General features: G+C 33.0%; 2 protein-coding genes and 1 non-coding gene across 3 annotated transcripts; all 3 read right to left on the bottom strand.

Moving 5' to 3' along the window:
* Nucleotides 1-649: 649 nt before the first annotated feature.
* On the bottom strand, nt 650-5,854 carry LOC114740268 (RNA-directed DNA methylation 4). The gene is made up of 10 exons (XM_028928391.1): nt 5,553-5,854; nt 5,263-5,346; nt 4,447-4,535; nt 4,230-4,304; nt 4,013-4,054; nt 2,105-2,253; nt 1,905-2,020; nt 1,511-1,589; nt 1,356-1,426; nt 650-1,274 (listed from the first exon to the last, which is right to left on the bottom strand). Exons 1-10 carry the CDS (start codon nt 5,650-5,652, stop codon nt 997-999), a joined length of 1,083 nt encoding a protein of 360 aa, XP_028784224.1. The 5' UTR covers nt 5,653-5,854; the 3' UTR covers nt 650-996.
* Nucleotides 5,855-8,554: 2,700 nt separating this feature from the next.
* On the bottom strand, nt 8,555-11,332 carry LOC114740270 (uncharacterized GPI-anchored protein At4g28100-like). Its single transcript, XM_028928392.1, has 2 exons — nt 10,527-11,332; nt 8,555-8,998 (listed from the first exon to the last, which is right to left on the bottom strand). Exons 1-2 carry the CDS (start codon nt 11,205-11,207, stop codon nt 8,666-8,668), a joined length of 1,014 nt encoding a protein of 337 aa, XP_028784225.1. The 5' UTR covers nt 11,208-11,332; the 3' UTR covers nt 8,555-8,665.
* A 10,002-nt stretch (nt 11,333-21,334) lies between these two features.
* On the bottom strand, nt 21,335-21,530 carry LOC114740273 (U2 spliceosomal RNA). Its single transcript, XR_003739678.1, has one exon. It is a non-coding gene; the product is annotated as a U2 spliceosomal RNA (small nuclear RNA).
* Nucleotides 21,531-21,596: the final 66 nt, after the last annotated feature.

Below are 21,596 nucleotides of genomic sequence, written 5' to 3'. Positions count from 1 at the left end.
TTTTTAATACCTTTTTCGGGAGGCAGTAATTAAACCCTCAACTTAGATAGTAACATAATTTTAATGAATAAACACTAGTTGAATTATATATAACCGGAATCTATTTTCTCTAATCCTTTACAGCAGCAGCACTGGTGATGCTGTAGAGCAGCAGATATGATAAAAATTAATACATTTCTGATCTTAAATATAAAACTTATTTTACAGTATAATTCATACTACAAAATGAATCTTAAACTTAGAATCAATTAACTTTTATTTTTAAGGTATCACAAAAATAAAAAATAAATACAACATTATAATTTTTTAAAAAATGTATTTAAATATTAAAAAATTTGAAATGATGTATAAAACTTCCATTCAAATGTAATCTGTTATGTGCAAATTTATAGCACCAGTTTTTCTCTTCGCACAATTTATTTTTTAAAAATCTTTATAATAATATTAACATATACAACCAAAAAAAAATATTTTAAGTGATATGCATTTTTATGGAAAATAAAAGTAACTAAATCAACTTTTTGATATTCACAAGTTAACCAATTAAATAGATATTTGAGAGTTATCAACAATTTTTAAATCAAAACCACGAGTTGACATGCCTACTAGCTAAATACCCATCCAAATCCAAAAATCGATTTTTTAAGTCTAGGACCATAATCTGGAACAAAGCCCATTAATACAGCCTTTTCATAGCGATTAATTCCCCCAAAATCTATTCTCTGAAAGCCAAATACACACTAATATATATTTGGATGGAAGGAAAAGTGGGCAAATTAAAGAAAGTGAATACTAGCAGAAAAAACTTCAAAAACAGTAAAGGTTAGTCCTATATTTTGGATGAGATGAAGTAAAAAACAGGGCATAGGGTTAAACTCATCTGCAACCCGGATATCATGAGTTCTAAATATGTTCATCTACGATATACACGCACGTCCATGAACAACCATTTTGATGCTCTGTGCTGTTAGGATGTCCCGGACTGCTAAAGCCAACCTATCGGTAAGACCACCTCAAATCCTCATCATCCTCATCATCCACACCATCAATATCGTGGTCGCCTACATCATAATCATCATCAAAGTCCTCATCATTAAATGGATCAACATCAACATCCTCGGAGAAAACGTGACGAAAATCCTCCTCTGATGATTCATCACTAGCATTCTTGCTTTCACGTTGATCTGAATCATTATCGGAGGCTTCATTTTCTTCATCTTCCTCTTCCTCTTCAGATATCTCGTCCGGATAATCATTCAATGGATTGTTTTCAGCTATAAATCACCAAATATGAACACACGGTCAACTATGTGGGGTTTAGTCATAGTAAGATAGAATAGCTGGAGCGTAAGTACCATTTGAGTCATCACTTTCATAATCTGACTCTTCAGGCCCATCATAATAATCATCTTCATCAACTTGAACTCTGATTCAAATATACACAATGGTGTCAAGTAAGAACGAATATATAATGCAATTGATCGAACATTTTCAAACAGGAAATACTCACAGAGGATAGGAATATGAAGTATCTTCAACCGTTGTATCCATCTCCCCGTTCACAGTGTAAATATCATAAACGTAATCATCTGTAGTCACAACCCAATCAAAACAATTGGTATGAAAGAAGTCAGCAACATTAATAATCAACTGTTCAAAACATTAATGGGGCGTGTCAATGTGGATGAAATGGTATTGATCTAATGGATGGTACCGTTTGCCTAAGTAGAGAAATCGCCACTTATTCCATCTATTTACTCTTCTAGTCCTAAATATAAGACCCTTATACACACTAGTATAAGTCTTATATTTAGGATCGGAGGAGTAGTATTTTACATACCAGCGCAACTTTAATTAAAGAAAGGTTGGTAACAATTTTATAATAGTTAGCCACCAATAACAACCTTGTTCACAATGAGCTCGCATATCAGATTCAATCTCCGCAGCAGCATTAGGAATAAACTCATTTAGTAAAGGGAGGTAACTACACAGAAGTCTTTGATCCTCCAAGGACATATGTCTGCAAAATCACAGGAAAAATTGTTTCGTATGATAATTGTCCAGACAGAAGAAAACAATTTGATTCTATGATGGAAACACTTACTCTTGCTGTGCCTTGTTATTTTTCTCTTCATCAACACGAACAACATCATAGAAGTAGCATATTTCTTGTAATGCTTTGGCATGCACAGATTCCTTGTTTCCCCTCCTGCTCTTCCATATTTGTTCAAATCGGGCATTTTTTGCAGCAGACTAGAGGAAAAACAAAAGCAACATCTCAAGTTTGCAAAAGGTAACAACCGCAAAAAAAAAAAAAAAGCATTTCATCCCATGCACATATATGATCCAAAGACCAATATCATACTATTTTTTCTGAAATCCAAACCTCCGTGCTCGTAATAATCTATTGCCTATCAAAGTATAGTTGCCTATTATATTGGCTTCCACGATTTAAGAACATAATGTTAAACAGACTAGAAACTACATTCAGCTTCAGACCCTGAGACAGCTTACAAGATGCAATGTAACATCACACCTGGTTCAATTGTCTTTCATGCTCCACCGTGGGAAAAGAGAGAAATAAAGAGAAGAGGGAGGGATGGAGAAAAAGGAGTGCGGGGAAAGAAGGTGGAATTTGAAACGGATAGAAGGGCTTGAGGAAATGACTTGTGATGATATCATCAGTTCATCATTACTTATAAATTGATGTTTTTTCCGTAGTTTTATTTTTATACATCACTTCAACACAGATATAAAAATAAATAATTGTGAGTGAAATACACAGACAAATCGGATTTAAGTCGGTTTACCTAGATGTCCCTCCGCATTTCAAAAACAAATTAGTTACCAGCTGTTCAATGTATTATAATCAAATCAAACTACACCTAACAACAGAAAAGGCATATTCCACGAGAGTACGCACATTTTCAGGAAGAAATGATGCTCACATTACAAATTCACGAGCACACATACCACGGAAAAGAGAAAACATCAAGATGCTAATATACAACGATCAATAAGCAACCAAAGCAGTCAAAAACAGGTCTCAGCAAACACCCTAGCCTTGTAACATATCATATTTAAGGAGTTTTGAACTATATTCAACTTAAAATGCAGGTTAATGATATAATATCAAGAATATAAAGTTAACAGGGAGCTGAGGTTTGGCCTCTCTTATCATCTTGGACAACAGATTTTCTTTTATAGCTCTAAATATATGCCTTTCAGGAATCACACACACACAAACACATATATTGAACTTGCCTTAACATAGATCAGTGACAATCAGGCTCTAACTGGAAGTAAAAGGACTGGAGACAATTTAGTTAAATGTAACTTGCACCAAGAGGTGAACCAACATAAGAGGAGTTGATAGAGCCCGGACAGAAATAATGGAGAGACAACACTGAAATTTGATTAACTCACAATAATCTTCCTCCAAGAAGAGAAGGAAGTTACAACAATAAGAAAAACAAACTAAACTAGAAAGATAAATGATGAAGAAAGACTATCTTCCTCCACCCCACACTGGCATTTGAGAGGCCAGTGCTCTCCTCACTACTCTCAGATTACAAAATAAGTCCTCCTCCCTCAGGATACACCTACTACTAATATAAGCCGAAAAAGTAAGTCACACAATCCCCAAAACACCCCTTTCTAGGTCAGGACTATAGCCACCCTAAAGTAACTCCAATGCTTAGTTTCTTTCTCCAAAACAGAAGGAAGCTTGAGGTCAACACGCTGGACAGCATAAAGTATTTTTCCTTTTTCATGTATCTTGCTAATTTTCCTTTTATAATTCTGGGCAGTAAAAGCAATTCTATCAGGAGTTTACCAGTAAAACAACAGCAAACAAAAAGAACCAGAAAAAGGGAACTTTTTCATACCAGATTGAAAAAAAAAGCAAAACATGCCTACAGAAGAGATTTCAGTATACTGTCATGGGAAGATGTATATAATTTTTAAACTATATACATACATAAGAATGAGTAATTTAGGCCATGTGACAAACCTCATGCTTTTCTTTAGCTTTAAGCAACAGCTGGTCTTGTTTCTGCAGACAATAAATTAGAAACGAGAAATCATGAAAACCATACAGAAGCACTGAGAAGCATGGTCTGCAAAGGCTGATTCTTTGGAGAGAGTAGGGTCTATTGTCTCTATTCAAGAAAATGCAATTTTATGTGAGATTGTACATGAGGGATGGAGGGAAAGAAGATAGTTCTTACATGGTCCTTCTTCAATAAATCTTTCCGTTCCACAACTTTTGATTTGCATTCAGATGCACCACTAGAACCAGGGTCCTAGAGAAACACTTACTCGATAAGACACTTTGATAACAAGTTCACTGCAACATGATGTGATAATGATATTCTATAAAGTAACACATCATGATACAATATCAAAGAGAAGAATGGTAAGCACCAGCTAGGCAGCCATACTGACCACGAAAGACTGCACAACATTAAAGGTAACCTCAGGGATGCTTATTGTCTCCACATGTTGAACAAAAACCTTCTTGGCATTCAATTCCTCTGCTACCAACGAAAAGCATGATATCAGGAGTCAGGCACTCATACGGACAAATCCAACTCTAATGACATAACATTCCAGCACTCTCTTCTTTCCATCTCTTTCATATGTAGCTAAAATGTTTATTTATTTCCAAAACTGAATAAGAAAAAAACTTTGAGGGGGGGGGGAGTGCTTAAAGAATGTGGAATGGAACCCAAACTAGAAAATTAATGGCTCATTGACAAAGCAAATTAACTGTATAAAAAAAAAAATCTCCATTGAAAGAATCTCAAAAACAAACACAACGATCTTCGTTTCCAAGAGAAATTCCTTTCACTCAAGGATGTGGAAAGAAAGACATGGCACGGATCTCCCAATAATTTCAAAGATGCAAGCCAGTAACTTGAACCTAAGACCAGCGAAGGGCCAAGGTGCCAAGTACAGGTATATTTTCTATCCAATTAATTTACAAACCATTAATATCAATTTTATGGTCTGGGCTTAATTATAATTTTGCTTAAATTGCAATACATTTTTTCTTTGCTCAATCCTAGGTCAGTTTTGCCAATGCATGGTGATTGGTTCTGAGCTGGGGATTAAAGGATTTACCAAAAGATCAAGAATTCGTTATTTCAATGTGGTTTCATAGAGTGGAAGAATATATTGTCACAACCATCAGAGTAAGACAAAAATATGTAATCTACAAAATCATAGCAAACCCTGATTGGTCTGAGATGAGTAGCATACCTTTCTGAGTGACGTTATCCGAGATAGACAGATTCGCAAAATCCACCAGAGGGCGCTTTAATGGCCTCTCATTGATTTCCAGCCCTACATTGTCACCCCAAAACCAAATTCCATTATCACTGCTAGTACTAGTAAGGTAGAATCGTGCTGCCACGTTTGTGTAAAGCCCAGACGGGCAATATTTGGACAAGGAATTCTAGTATCTTTACTCCACATTTTTTTTGGTTTTAAAAGACCATCCATAATTAGACAAACGCGGTAGTAGAAATTAAAAAGAAAGAGTTGCTTACAGAAAGCGTCAATTGGTGACTGAAAGGATTTTCTTTTAACCCTAACCACCACTGGCTTGGATGTCGCCACAGCCGAAGAGCTTTCGCCCACAGCAGCCATGGAATGGAACTTTCTGGAGTACAGCAACGCTAGGGCAAATGGATCTGCGCTAGCTTTAGAAACGAACCAAAATCATTTTTGGCGTGAAAAACACGAAAAACAATCATCAATTCATCACTCCACATTTGGACGTGCATGGACGAGAGTGGCTGGGTTTGCCATTAATCCGAAGTATGGTCCGGTGAAAACCTTGGCTGAAAAGGATAGCCCTTGGTCCGTTTCAATCCAGCCGCTGAACGACTTCGATTTAATTTTTTTTTAATTGGAAATAAGATTTCAACTTTCTATATAAAATTTGAATATGTTTTGATATAAATTTCATCAAATTTGATCATTCCCATTCAATTTCTCAATAAGGGCATGTTTCATTTATTAATCCTCATTAATATATAGGTTTTATATTGAAGAAAATACATACATATATTCATCAGTTAGGAAGTTAATAGATAAAGCTTAATTATCTAAGTTGACAAAAAAAACTTCTAAGAAATAATTTTAAAAAAATTAAAATTATATAAATAATATTTATGATTTTAAAAAAAAAAGCTAAACTGGATTGGACTAACGGTTTGAAAAGTCAGTTCTTAGTCCAGTCCAACCTGATAGGACCCATCCGGTCCAGTCTGCCTTAATCTTGTCTCAGATCATTTTTTTTTTTACTAGACTCAACCAGACCACGGGGGTATTTGGATGAAGCTAAACCATGGTTTGGAAAATAGCTTCTGGAGAATAGATTTTGGAGAGAATAGATTTTGGAAGAATAGATTGTCTGAAAAAGTGATTTTGATAAAGTGAGAGTGTTTGGATATTTATTGTCAGAAATACTTTTTTATATGTAGAAATTACTAAAAAGGACATAAGTTTAAATGATAATTACATATAAGATATATTTCATAATATATGCTTATTTGAAGTAATAAATTTGTTAATAATATATATTTTGGCAACATAATAAATAAGACATAAATAATATAAATAAAAAAAATTAAAACGTATATATATATTAATAAAATAAGTAAATATGTTTTTTGTAAAATAATTTACTTTGCCAACAAAAAATATGATTAATTATTTCAGAAAATATGATTAACAAAACATATGTTTGTGGAAGTAGGATCCGCGGACACCAAGTAATATATTTTGCAAAGCACCACCAGTGAAAGCTGTAGCATGGAGCCTCGTAGAGCAAAAGAGGAAGGAAACAATTGATATTTGCAGGGCCCACCAGCAGTCAATAATCAGCCTAGAAGCAGCTCCTCCGTCCCTTCTTCGAAACCAAGGTTTTGGGGGGCCAAAACCATGGTTTCCCCAAAACCATGGTTTCAAATTTTTGATGGGTGTTTGGCAAATTTTTCTCCAAACCATGGTTTGGAGGGAGATCCAAACACCCTCCACGTTTCTTCAGGTTGAACAGATCACACTGAACCATTAGATTTTTGTACAGCTCTAATCATTCAGTGTGTTTCTTGCAGGAACCACGGCCATCTTTTTCGTACGGAGTGTTTGAATTTGAACCTTATTTACTCTAATGGCCCAAAAATTTTTATGACTAATGTCTAATGATAAGGGGCAACCAACCGCAGTTAGCTTTACTGAAAAGATCAGTTTTTTGGCATGTGGTAAATTAAAATGTAAATTTTTGCTAGGAAAAATATTCATATTTAATATCCGTCTCCAAAATTAAATGTGATGGAAACATTAACTGATAACAACTGTCTGTAATCTCTTATCCATTCAAATGTCACTTTTGAATGTTGAAGATCTCTTTGTATTGATAAAATTATTTTCTAACTTTCATTTATATATTTTAGATAATATTTTTTTCTTTCAAACTCCGATGCCCCTTTTTATAAAATGGGGTTTTCCATGGTGTGTCTTTTTCTTTTTATTTATTTATGATTTTTATGCCAAAAAAAACAAAGAATAGGATGGAAGTATGACGATCTTTTTATTTCCCCAAAAAAGAAAAATCTGCTGCAGATATAGTTCTTTTTTTGGCCGAATGCTGCAGACATAGATGATTCTCATTTTTCCGAACATAAATTTTCATTCCCTGCATTAGAAAAAATCACAGAATTTATTTTCATTTTTAAATAACAAATAAAAAATCATATAAGAGATTTAAAAAAATTAATTAAGTTAATTATTTATTAAAAATACGTTGGTTTCATAAAATATTCCCTGTAATCATTCTAATTCTTTAATCATACAGTTCATTAAATAAAGCTAACTCTCATATGTCCAGTAATTTTTTATTTGTTTTATAAGTTTTAGAAAAATAATTAATTACCCTCAACATTTTATATAATAATTTATAAAATGATTAAAAAAAACCTCTGAGAAAATACCTTATAATAGCCCTCCAATACCTCTTTGATAAATGATAATCCTGCATTACAATTTCAATGTCATAAAATACTTTCATTACTAGTTCCTTGTTAGATTTGTCTTTGTCCCTCAACATTCTATATGAGATACGTCCTTGTCCTTGGGACAATACTACTTCAGATTGAAACAAACCAACAATCGTCCGGCCTCATTATTATAAGGGCAAGACAACAGAAGATATCAAATTTCCGGGGTAAAAAAGTTGACCTTCCAATTCCATGAATCGCCCGTGAAGCTCACCACTGTGCCTACATCATGCCACTCAACAAGTGACACTACTACGCACAGATTTTGTCCCTCTAAAAACAAATCACTTGTCCCCATCAAGCACATGCCAATGCTGGTCCCACCAGAATTGAAAACAAATAAATCAACCGATCTTGTAACAAGCACCTCCCTAAGTAATACCTAAATAGTGCATTCTTATTCAGCAGATTCTTTTATATATATATATATATATATATTTTACTAAACCTTATAATAAGCAGACTACTCAAGAATATCTGCACCATAACACTAAAAATACAATTCCAAGTCGCCTGAGATATAAAATATCAAGCACTCAAAACAGGGATTAAAACTGTGCATAATGTCAGGGATGACATTAATCATGCTCTGATCTGAGTTAGATGAATGGTACAGAAAGTTGCATGAGTAGAAGCAAACAGAGAAACAAGAAGCAAAGAAAGATGGGGGCATGAAGGTTGTTTGAAGAAGAATCAGAGAATTCAGAGGAATCCACAGCTAGAGGCATTCCATCACTGTTTAGAGTGCAGGATTTTGGATCAGAGCCATCTGAGCTCAACATAAAAGCACGTAGAACCCCAGAGACTGTATGGATAAAAGCTGATCGGTTCTTCGCCAGAAGCCATGTCAGGCCCATAAGCTGACAATCTTTGTTGTGGATCTTGGTGGTCCTGTCTTGTGATTTGCTTGAATTCGAAGTCTTCTTGTTAAGCTGCATAGAAGTAACTTTTTAATTAAGGAATCACAGTGGGATAAGGGAACTTAATTTGGTACATCGAAGGTTGTTAAATAGCATCTTGGTTGGTGTAACATCCACTCATACAAAAATGGTCAATGCCGGACATCATGGAATAGCACTATTTAAAGAATATGCATAGAACAGGGGAATTTCAACCAACATGCATTATTAGTTTGTGTTGTAGTGAAGCAAAATACCACAGCAAATGAAATGCCTTAATTAAAAGCCAACTATCCTTCGTAATTATTCAAGGATTTGAAATCATTGCATGTGTTTTTATGTACAAATTGATGCTGTGGAGCCACGTAATTTATATGGAGTCTAAGCCATAGTTTTCATGGTTCATGAATAGTACGGTTTCATACATACTGATCTACACACACATATTTTGATGATTAGGCAAAAAGGACAAAACTTTTTAAAATTAGAATTCAGAAACATTAAAAACAAAACCAAGAGAATCCACAGATGCAGTTGTCATCTAATGCTCATGAATCTGTGCTGAATGGGAAATATAAATCTGACTAAAGTCAGGAAATAAGGTGAATATTTCAGAGGGATCAGATAGATAATCGGATCTCATTTGCAGCCATTTGTAAGTTACTATGCGGCAGAAAGAAAGAAAATTCATGGACTAAAATTAAATTTTTGTCTGCTGCTCTACTGGCCATCATGTCTAGCTGGGAAGGCTAGGAAACGAGAACACCGGAATGGAGAAATTGAAGTCACGGGTCTTAGAGGGGGAGAAATGATTTACACCCTCTATGGCATTTAAGGAGTGTGCTCGTTCTTTATAACAAAAACTTGGCTCATTTTATATGTCAAAATATACTTAGATATTTAGCTAGTTATTTGGAATAAATGTTTGATTTTCTCACGGGTCTTAGAGGGTGAGAATTGATTAGAACGTTTATGGCATTTAAGAAGTAAGCTTCTTCTTCGTGATAAGAACTTTGGCTCATTTTACACTTCAAAATATACCAAGTCATCTAGCTAGTTAAGCACCATATCCCAATTATTCTGAAAAGGTAAAAGGACAAAAGAAGAACTATACGCCACATATGCTTGAAACTAGCCAAAGGACCAATATAGAACAATGGTCTCTAACAACTACATTCCAGGTGGTTGATCAGTTACTAATATGATTATAGTTATAATTTCTTCGAACCTTTAAGTTAATGCATCTTGTTCGTTTAACACAATTGTTTAACTTTCTCACAAACTGTAGCATTAACAGTAACGCCCAAGTTCGCGAACCACATAAGCTCTAATGGCGCACGGATTGCGCCGAATTGCAGAAAGTAACCATCCTCCAAAGCGGAACAAAGCAACAGGGAAGATAACTTTCCTGATACCCAAGCATGAAGAAGATGAAGACGAAACCCTGATCAGCTTCTTCATCTTCTTCAGTTTTAAGCAAGATCCATCAAAATCAAAAGCCGTAATGCACTAAGCAGAGAGCATGAAATCAATACATGGAGACAAAGAATGGATCAGTTACCTTATAGAGACTGTTCAAGCACTTAGAGCACCCACCAAGACCTGGCAATTTATCGACATTGGAGCTACTACTCAAGCAATTGCTCTCTAGCATTTTCACACTCTCATCCTCAACAACTTTCCCATCCTGGTCCACAGAAAACGCCTCAGGGCAGCTCAAGGGGTGAAGCCTTATACCACAGTAGCAATAAACCACATCACAAGTCTCATTGGGCTGAACGAGATCAATCCCCTTCACTTTCAAGGCCTTCCCCAAGTCACTCACACAAGTCTCCGAATCATCCGGCAGCAACGGCATATCATACGACGTCGCATGCACATTACGACCCTTCGATGTTTTACCCATCCCAGCGACCCTGCCGAGCGCGGTGGCGGAGTAGGCGGAGTAAAGCCACGCCGCCAGCACCGGGCAACACCGGCTACGGTGGAGCTCCCCGTCTGAGTCGTGCTTGTTAACGCCACACGCGCTCTTCACCCCTTGGAAAAACTCATCGGAGAGCTCCAGAGGGCAACCAACAGCATCGGATTGCTCTGGAACTGCAGGGATGGTGGCCGGTGGAGAAGGGTGCAAGGAAATGGACTGAACCGTTGCAGCATCCGGGTCGGTTATAGCCAGAGTCAGAGTGAAGAAGAAGGAGATGAGAAGGGTAGTGAAGAAAGGGGGAAATGGAGGGAAGGACATTGAGATGAGAAAATGCAATGGTGGTTCAGGGAGCAGGAAAAGGAAGAAGGAATGATGAAGTGATGGGGATGATGAGAGAAGAGGGAAGGCAGAGAGAATAAAATAAAAAGAAGATGGGTGGGGTTATGCAAAGTTTGGCAGCATGCTTTCACAGCTAGATCTATGGCTTCTATTCTTATATAGATGCGGCCCTATTAAAATTATATTAGGTTTGTTAGCTAACTGTATTATTTTGTAGTGACCAAGACAAAAACAATCACGCCTTATGACCCTCACTTTATATTTTTTTTTAAAAACGTTTTTATTTTGTAAAATATTTTCAAGACTGAAATGAATATTGGATCATCTAACTTTATATTGAATATTAATTTATTCATATACTCTGCTCCTAATTATAAGACCTTATTTGTAATTCATAAACAAGACGAGAGATAGTATTATTTGGTCATAGTCTCAACTTGTGTGGGTATTATCCTAAACCATGGTTTGGGGAAAGAGTGAGCCAAACAAGAAAGAAATAATCCGAAACCATGGTTTTGGATCCCAAAACAATAGTTTCAGGCTCCAAAACAATAATTTCAGGAGAAGTGAATTCATTCTGCTTCTTGCTTAAATTGGAGAGTATGATTGTGCCTGTCAAAATAGATCTCAACAAGACAACAATAATATAACTTTAACACTCCTCAATTATTTTTTTATAAACATATTTGATTTTATATCTGATAAATATATACACACATATTAATTATTTATTAATTATATTATCTTATATATTATTAATTATGTTGGTAAAAAAAATATTATTAACAATTTTATTCCTTCAAATTAAAATATATTATAAAATATATATTTTATGTAATTAAAATATTAACTTATACCTTTTTTAGTAATTTGCATATATAAAAAGTATTTCTGATAATAACTATTTAAACACTCTCACTTTATCAGAATCACTTTTTTACAAAATCTATTCTTTACAAAATCTATTTTCCCAAGAATCTATTCTCCAAAAACTATTCTCCAAACCATGGTTTGATTTTATCCAAACACCCTAACAAGGTTGGGTTGAGAGTACCAAAAAAAATATTTTATAAAATTAAGGGGTAGAAATGTGCATTATTTTAAACATTTAAATTATTATTAAAAAAACATATACTCTTGATTCTAGTACTGAATATAGGGAAATTTTTGTTAAAACCAATACCAAACACCTCTTGAAATCTCAACTAAGCGGTTGCGAGCTTGACTCTCTGCAAGTATAATGTACTTGTGAGTTCCTTCCCTTTGAGTGAATGATGACAAAAACAAAAAAATATATATATAGAAAAATTTCTAATAAAGCCCATTTTTATTGGATTAATTACATTATTAAATTGGTAGCAATGATTAGGATTTGTTAGTTCTATAGAAGGTAGAAACATAAAAATTATATTTCGGTCATATGTGAAAACAATTAGATAAGTTTTGAAGGAAGCCTTGATTGATTTTATTAATTTGGCTCGTGAGAAACCAAGTATCATGATCTGTCATGTTTGACCTATAATAGGCTGCATTATTTTGATTTTTATACATGATTTTAATGGGCATGAATTTATTCTTTTTTTTTTCTTTTAAAAAATTAAAAATTATATATACATATACATATATAAATATTATCTTCAGTTTTTAATATAAGATTCAAATGACTAATTTAAGAAACTTAAGAAAACTAAAAAAAATTATTTAATTATAGCATCCTCCTCTTGTCCTATTTATAGGGCAGCGAGAGAAAGTTTTTTTTGTTCTATTTATAAATCACTTCATTAAATTTTTATCATGAATATACTATATTGTCATTCATTTATTATAGTATAGATAGTTTTTTTTAAATGTGTATATATTAAATAGGAATAAAATTGAAAAGTAGCTATATTTTAATGAAGAGTTAATGCATTTTAAGGTTTTTTTTTGTTTATGTAAAATATATTAAAAGTGCCTTATAAATAGGATCAAAGGAGTGTGTTACACAATTTTTTTAAAATACTTGTATATATTATTAAAGTGTATATATACATCAATTTATGAGCCAGACAGATTAGTTTTTAAAAAATAATAAATATAATATTTTGAAGTAATTTTTTTAAATTTTGTAGTCTCCTCAAATTAATTAATCGGTCTTATATCAATGACCAAATGTAGTATATATAAAATAAAGCATCCTTACTGTACCGTGTTTTGACTATGATAAGCTTAAAAGGCCAACAAATAGGGTCATGTATTTATTAATTCATGTCGCATAGTGTGCGCCAAGTCGGAGACGGAGTGAGTTCACATGATTTCATGGATATTATTTATTGTTTTCATCGAAAAGAATAACGCAAAACTGCTGATGCCTTTAATTTTTCCCACCAGCACTTGTTTCCTTGCCTCACCTCTCAATTTAAACTTTTAGTATAGAATCTCAAATTTCATTAATATCTATTCATTTTCCATTTTTGAATTACGATAATCATTTTTCTCCATTGTGGGGTGGCAATTATTGTTATACAAATTTCAAGAGCGTTTTTTTTTCCCTTCTTAGCAAACTGTACTAATTTTTTTGGATGAAATGTATTTGACACGTTTCATTTTAATTAAAATTACGTTTGATAAAGTTGATTATTGTTTGCGTGGCTCGAATTTTTCAAAAATTAAAATTATTTAATTATTTTTACTGTGGTATAAAACAAAATTGCCATCTGAATTACAGCATTTACAGTTTTAGAAATAAAAAAAAATCACAATTTGATCCTCTGCAAAATATTATTTTTTTCATTAAAACAATAAGTTGGATGAATAATTGTGGTGTATATATTTAAATATTGAGAAGATCAACGAAATCAACTTACGTTTTTTTAATTGAGGAAATCCCCCCTTTCCTCACCACATAGAATTTTTGAAAACAATGGGGTATTGATATAGCCTACATATAATGGTGATATGAAATATGAATAATAAACTCACCTCAAATTCTACATAGACTCACAATTTAGTTTGCATGAATATTTCGGGGAGATAAAATATTAATTTGTAACAGAATAATAAACTTACAACCGTTCTCATGATTAAATTAAACAGTGTGTGCACTGGCCGATAAAATAAATCGGAGTTGAGGTAAAGAAAGTTAACTCTTAGCCCAAAGAAGCAGGGATCAGGAAGAATTTCCTGAGATTATTTTTAGGTAGAATGGCAAAAAAATGACCATCAAAATAAAAAAATTACACATAGGGACTGATTTACAAAAAAACTATTGTCAAAACTCATACTAATATTATTATAGATCCTTATTTATAATTTTTTTTATTTTGATGGTCTTTTTTAGCTATTTTCCCTTATTTTTACTCAAGTGGCAAAAGATTTGTGAAAATTACAGGAACAGGGTAAGTTAATAAAGAATTATAGGGAGTAGAGTGGGACCTTTGTTTTTTTTGTTTTTCGTTTTGCGGCCAGACATGTAAACGGTAACCTGACCTTAAAGGAATTTGCAAAGGAGGCGCCAATTCCTGAGCAAAAACAGGAGAAGAAGGCTTTTAAAATTATTTATGAACATACTTTATCTAAATTGTGGGAAAAAAATTTTACATAGTTATTTTGTCTTCTGTAAATTATAATTAAAAAACTGTTTATAAATCATTTTAACGTTAAATTTTCAAGTAAAAAGATGATTATTAAATATTTTTTTAGTTTCCCTCCAAATATGTATTCCGCCATGCTTGGCTTGGGCATCAAGTATTTTTACCTTGGATTCTCTTATTTCTCCTTTTTCAAATAAGCCACCAAGTAATAACAAAATATGAACTCCAAGGCATACCACATTCACTATTCTATACTTAAAAAGCTTGTTTAAAATGTCTTATAAACATCTTTTTAATTATAATTTACAGAATATAAGGTAAGTATGTAGAAAAAATTTTGTCTTAATTTATTTAAATATAATTATTGATTATGAATCTAAACAAGTCTTAAAATTTCACGGAGTCCACTGATGTCGGTGGCTACTGAAAAATCTAGACATCAAAGTACAGGTTTCATATTCATTGACTACGAAATGATATAGACTTGTTTTTTATTTAATACAATTAAACGCATGCACGCACCCAAACATCACAAGAGTAAAATCTCTTAGCGGGACAGCCATACAAGACTTAGGTTGAACGGTATACTTCACAAAACTCCTTAGTTACCACATTTCTTTTTGAGAGCCGCATTGTGAGAGATTTGTTACCAACACGAAAGGCTTGTAACGCTTAGATGTCTTGAGTTTTTAAGAGGATATCTGGATTAACCTTTTTTTTAAAAATAATTATACGGAGTATAAAGTAAGTAAATAACCAGGGGACCACCTTTCTTCTCATTGGATCAATCAACAACTATTAAATTATCGTTTTTTTTTCCCCTTTTAATTTCCCTCCAAGCATGTATGGGAACAAAAGAAAGGGCTGGGCTTTACCTAATAGAGGTTGGGTCTAGCAGAAGGGGCTAGTTCCTCCCAACGTGACAAACTAATATTTGAATCTCTGCTGGGAGAGGTGTCTACATTTAGTACCCGACAGTGCCTCGAATAGGATTGCTTCCAATAGGAAGATATCTATGCTTTAGTAAAACAAAAAACAAAAAAAGAAAGGGCTGGGCTTTATTATTTTTAAGTACAAAGGACAAGTTTAAACCAATAATTAAAAAGCTAGTGAAATCGAGAATCAGCCTAATATCCGTAGATAACAGGGTTTTATTGGTAATAAAAATAAAAATAAAAATAGGGCCTTTAAAGCATATCACATGGCCTCTCTCTCTCTCCATACGCTTGATATTGCACGTTTTATTTTCAGCTTAATTTTGCTTTGTATATACCTCAAATCATAATTAACTAACGAGTTTAAGCTGTGAGTTTTGGAGATCTGCTTGCAAACTTAAATTTAAACAACCTAACTTTGCAAAACTGATGTTTAATTTATAAATCCAATTGTGAGAGACTTGGAGAAAACGGGGGTTTTAAAGAATATGACAAGAATGTTTCAGAACAATCAGATATGATTAGAGGATAAAATGAGTCTTCTAAATCTCAGTTTGGATTTTTTTTAACTGAATTAGAAGCATGAACAATTAACACATGTCACTTGGGAGATGCACAATCTTAAAAATATAATTTAGGGAAACAAAATTCTTCGGATTTTTTAGAAAATACACACAAATATACCATCATGAATGGGACACAAATCCTGGGAAGTTATAAAATTCATATAATTGGAAAAATTATTTTAGGCATAATTTTTGTAGAAGAATTTCAAAGGATCAAAGCTAAAATGACTAATAAAAAAAAAGTGACTTCAAAATTAAAAAGAATTACAGGAAACGAATTACAAAGAATTTGGACATGAACACGACGCAACAGTTGTGGGCTCCAAGTAAGAATGCAATATCGACAAAATACATCGTCCCCTTATATAATACTCATCCTCGTCCGCTGCTTATTATAGAATTTAATTATTGAGTTGATTTTAGTTTTTAATATAGGACATATTTTTTATATTTATCAATTTTTCTTAAATTACACCTATGGATACTCCCTCAACCATAATCAAGTAAAAGGAGGAAGAAGGATATTAAGAAAGATGATTATGATGTTTTAAGAAAAATATACTACCTCCGGTTTTAATTATAAGAGCCAGTTGACTAATTTGAAGATATTAAAGAAGTAAGTTGAGTTAGTTATTTGTCCTAAATAGGTGTTGTTTTTCCTAAAATATCTTTACTAATCAAGTATATAAACTAGAACTATAATTATTAGAAGGATTATTTTAGAAAAAATTAAGTAAATATGAGAGACAAAGTGGATTGAGGTATTATATTTAGAACCAAAAAAAAGTCAAACAGGGTCTTATATTAAGGACCGGAGGTAGTATCATATTTTTTATAATTAACTAACTTCCCTAACTTTTTTAATCTAATCAAATTAGTTAAATACGTATTATATTAAGGACCGGAGAAATATTTAATAATTTTGCTTTCTATTGTTTTTTTTTTTGCAAATTCCCATCAGAAAATAATTATATGTGTACAACAGGCCTGAAGGTTGGAGCAGGCCTTTCTGGAAAGCTGCTTAGAAGTTAGCAGAGTTTTAACAAAGCTCCAGATTTCTTCATGAAACCAAATCACAATATATAAGAAATAGGAATAGGAAGAAGAAATATTTTATTAAAAAATATGTTTGGTATTAAAAAAAAAGAAAATGTGATGTAATTTTTGTTTGATATATGCGCTTGAGTAATAGAATGGAAGTTTTAAGGTGAGGAAAAGGATTGAATAAATAGAAATTGATGTTTTTAGAATTGTATACTGATAAATAGAAATCAATATTGTCTTTTTTTTTAATTAAGAAATTAAACAGTTTTCCAAAAGTCACAGCTAAAAGTAATGGAGAAGAGAGAGCATTATTTTAAAGAAAATGTGTTCTTTTCATATTGTTCAAAATATTCCGAAAACAAATTGTATTATTCTTTATTTATAAACAATTTTTTATTATATATATTGACATTAGCGTTGATAATTTAATATTAGATTTTAATTTAGTTTATATTAACTTTTTTTTTTGTTTTGGTTTTTTTGGGGCAATTGATGAACAGCTTTATCTGTGCTGTCATTTGGGGAATTTCTGTGAATGATTGCTCACCGTGCATGAGAATGGACCCACCGAGATTCCCAGATGGGAGCAAGAAACATGAAGCATCGTTCTCAAAGGGAAAAGCCCTTTCTCTTCTTTTCTTTAGTTTTATTTTTTATGAATTTTTTGAAAAATTTAATCTCCTTGTTTTTATGATTTCAACTCAATTATAATTTAATTACTGAATTTAATCTGATACAATTCAATTTTTATAATTTTAATCTAAATTATTAGTTAATAAGTTAAAATTGAGGGTCTTAGATGTACCAAGTCAAAATTTAATGACTGAATTATAATAGAGTTAAGATTTTACAAAAAAAAAGGTTAAGTTTTTTTTTCAATTCCTTTACTTTTATTTTATTTTAGTCAAAACCCCACCACATACCCCATTACTACACATTATTATATTCGAATTCTTTCAAGTTAAATTTCAAATATTCAAATTTTATTTATTTATTTTGTTATATCAAGAAATTAAAATTGCCAATCCTTACACTTATATTAGATGCATATCTTGTTACATTATTCTGTGCAGCATTTTCCAAGAACAAAAATGTCTGAGTAGAAATGATCCAATTGAGTGTTCACCGTGAACCCCCTTTTGCCCAAAAAAAAAAAACAAAGAGAAACATTTTTTAATGAAAAATATTTTCCAATTAATGATTGCCTTTTGTTGGCTCTTTTTTTTTTGGCATTTCATGTTCGGTCGCTGCTGAAATGTGATTGAATGAGCCGGATCAATTCTAACTTTTATTTGTTCCTCAAGCTTCTAAAACGTCGGTTGATTTTCTGTTGGATTTAAATTTTTAAGGTACTGAAAATTTGGACATGTTATTAAACCAGTTAAGACAGTAATTTGAGAATTATTGGTGTAATTGTGGTTGAACTGAGATCAACCTCATTATAATTAAAATAGCATAATAGAATTACAATGTACACAAATATTCATGCATAACTCTATAAAAAAAGTCATATTTAAATTAAAAAAATGCACTAATCTAGGAAATATTCTCATATATATATATATAAGTCATATATAATCCTACAAAATAAAATCACTAAAACATAATTTGACCAGCTATTACTTCTTTTTTTTTTTAACTTGAAACAACATCGTTTCAGACTTAACAAAAGGAATATATATATATATATATATATATTATACATAATTCAACCTGATCAATTCATTCAAGATTCTTGCTTGAACCGCCTAGAAAACTGGTTCCCAAATTCACATTTAATTGAATGACTTGAATTAGATTTTAATACTATATTCAATTCTTTGGGTATTACAAGATGTTGCAAGTAATTTCTTTTCTTTTATCCCAACCATTTAGACTAACAGACTAGATTTCAAAGTGGAAAGGAGGTCAACATTTTCAATAAGGGGATCCAGACTCTAACATTCCGAATATTAAACTATTATCTCGGATCCTAACTATAAGATCACGTTTATAATTAGTATAAAGTGGATATTGTAATCCATTAACAACTCTTCGGTAGTAATGATGATCTGTGTGAATGGGTGCCAACTAAAGATCATTTTCACCATTACTACCAAAATCTGAGATCAAAGGCTCATAATCTCTACAAGCAAACCAAAGCAACTCAACAAACAAACGATAGGATTCTTTGGTTTTAAAATCACCAATAATGATGCTTTTTGTGCCCTCTAATCATTCCAGTTTCCCTGCCTCAGTACCTCTTTCTTTATTTAATCCAACTTTTTTTGGCTAATGATTGCTCCTCCACCACCTACCACTGCTTTTTGCATTTTAGGGTTCATCTTTTTATAAAATTAATGGGAAAAGGGGTTCCTCTGTATTCGTTGTTATCGGCGTTTCCTTGTTAGAATTTTATCAGAACATGACATCTCATGGAGAAATTATGAGCATACCATTTTTTTTTTTTTTGGTTTCGTTTCTTACAAAGATTCATTTTCTCCAAAACCTATCAGTTGTGAGATTAATTATGAATCAAAGCAATCATTCAACAATGAAAGGAGAACTCTCAATTAGCATTATGATTACATAATTTTGTCATCTTCAGAGTGATCGATTATTTTGAGAAAGTTCAGCTCCTAAACGTGAACAAACATCATCATGAACACTGACGTTTAACTTGTTCTTCCCTCTAGATATTTGCATTGTTATACTCCAATCTGCATTACCCATTTCACCATCAGATTAGATAATTTTTGAGAAACTAGGCACTAGTAATACTGATTGTTTGAAAGATGATACAGATACTAAAAGATTCTAACCAACTCATTCCCGGCTATGTTTATTTAATCCACACCCAGGATTGTACGGTTAAAGAAGGTCACGGTATTCACTGTTCAGTCCGTAGTTGCATGATCATAAACCAGTTGAGCAAAGCAGAGGATATATTGGCTGTTTCATGAAGTTTTTGCTCCTAATTTACTATCTTTCTTTGGGTGCTGAAGATACAGAATATCAATTTACTATTGAATATGCCAACCTATCAATGATACATCATATATCCACCATTATGAAAAAAGCAATTATGGTCTTATCAAGGAAATGAAGCGTGATTTTAGTTAAGAGATTGTGAGTGCAAGAGAGATTCTTGGTGTAGACCTGTAATCATTCAACAATGAAAGGAAATTTTGCAACAATGATTTTGTCATATTGGAAGTGATCATCGTGAAAAGATCAGCTCAATTATGGTTTATGGACACTGGTTTTTTACAAATGGTAGAATGGAGGATCTAGTGCGATCAAGACAAACTACTGCTGAAATCCTGGGAATTTGTTCTCTTTAATGTATGATGTTATCTCAATCATTACCTGCGGGCTGTCTCCTATTGATTTAAGGATTGGGTACTTCACATCCTGCAACGACAAGAGAAGCAGCAAATTGTATCAAAATGGCAGTCTGCTAAGACTGAAATAAACTTGGAAGAAAGACGCCTCTTGTTGGATTTAGGTAACTTAGATAATTACCAAATAATAAACATGATAATGAGGCCTCGGTGACATCACTGAGATAAAGGGAGGTGGATCCTCACTGATTTTCAAAGTGGATGACAACGGGAGGTTACGGCAAAACTATGTGAGAAGCCAAAAAATGGATATCATCTTGTCTTAGTGCCCTAACAAGAGACTGCATAAATCCGGTTCAAGGTAAGCTACAGAAACGGTCCAAACGTAACTAAACATTATTATACAAATACAGAACTCATTTTGGGGGGTTATGCAGTGCCATTTCATTCTCATCAAACATCTTATAACCATTTTTTAAGCGACACAGGTATGCTTAGAGTAGACAAGTTGATTTGGGCCAAAACACTTAGGTCCTAACGCGCAGTGCTGCAAACCCTGATGGAAAATAAAAAATCACAGTTTTCCTGCCATTACCATTGAGATGAGAAACAGTGATGGGCTCTGTGAATAATAATATAATAAATCAATCTTCCAACTTAGGTTTGGTGGGGCGCGCCAGGCCCGTGCAGTAGTGCAACGCATGGGCGACGCTTGAGGATCCCAGTAGCAAGCTACTGTGATGGACCCTCCCCCTAGAAAAATAAATTTAATATCATGTGGGCCGATGGCCCACGTATCAGATATTAAACTGATAAGAACAGATACTACACTTGATCTTAGCCAAAAGGCCGAGAAAGGTATGCTTTACACTGGGCGTCCGCTTAGCTTTTATATCTGCTCTCTGCTTGGAGGCTCTGCTGACTCCAC

This window comes from Neltuma alba, unplaced genomic scaffold, assembly GCF_004799145.2.
Source record: "Neltuma alba isolate B1F8T4 unplaced genomic scaffold, ASM479914v2 tig00003090_pilon, whole genome shotgun sequence".
In the NCBI taxonomy this organism is placed as follows: domain Eukaryota; kingdom Viridiplantae; phylum Streptophyta; class Magnoliopsida; order Fabales; family Fabaceae; genus Neltuma; species Neltuma alba.
The sequence above is the reverse complement of the archived record's forward strand: the minus strand, read 5'-3'. Positions and strand labels throughout refer to the sequence as shown.

What these genes read in the sequence shown, in the direction of transcription:
- LOC114740268 (XM_028928391.1), bottom strand. Translation starts at nt 5,652, where the DNA reads ATGGCTGCTGTGGGCGAAAGCTCTTCGGCTGTGGCGACATCCAAGCCA. An exon ending in GTCACCAATTGACGCTTTCT is followed by an intron (nt 5,347 to 5,552) that starts GTAAGCAACTCT and finishes GTGACAATGTAG; the next exon opens with GGCTGGAAATCAATGAGAGG. An exon ending in GGATAACGTCACTCAGAAAG is followed by an intron (nt 4,536 to 5,262) that starts GTATGCTACTCA and finishes CGTTGGTAGCAG; the next exon opens with AGGAATTGAATGCCAAGAAG.
- LOC114740270 (XM_028928392.1), bottom strand. Translation starts at nt 11,207, where the DNA reads ATGTCCTTCCCTCCATTTCCCCCTTTCTTCACTACCCTTCTCATCTCC. An exon ending in GCTTGAACAGTCTCTATAAG is followed by an intron (nt 8,999 to 10,526) that starts GTAACTGATCCA and finishes ACTTCTATGCAG; the next exon opens with CTTAACAAGAAGACTTCGAA.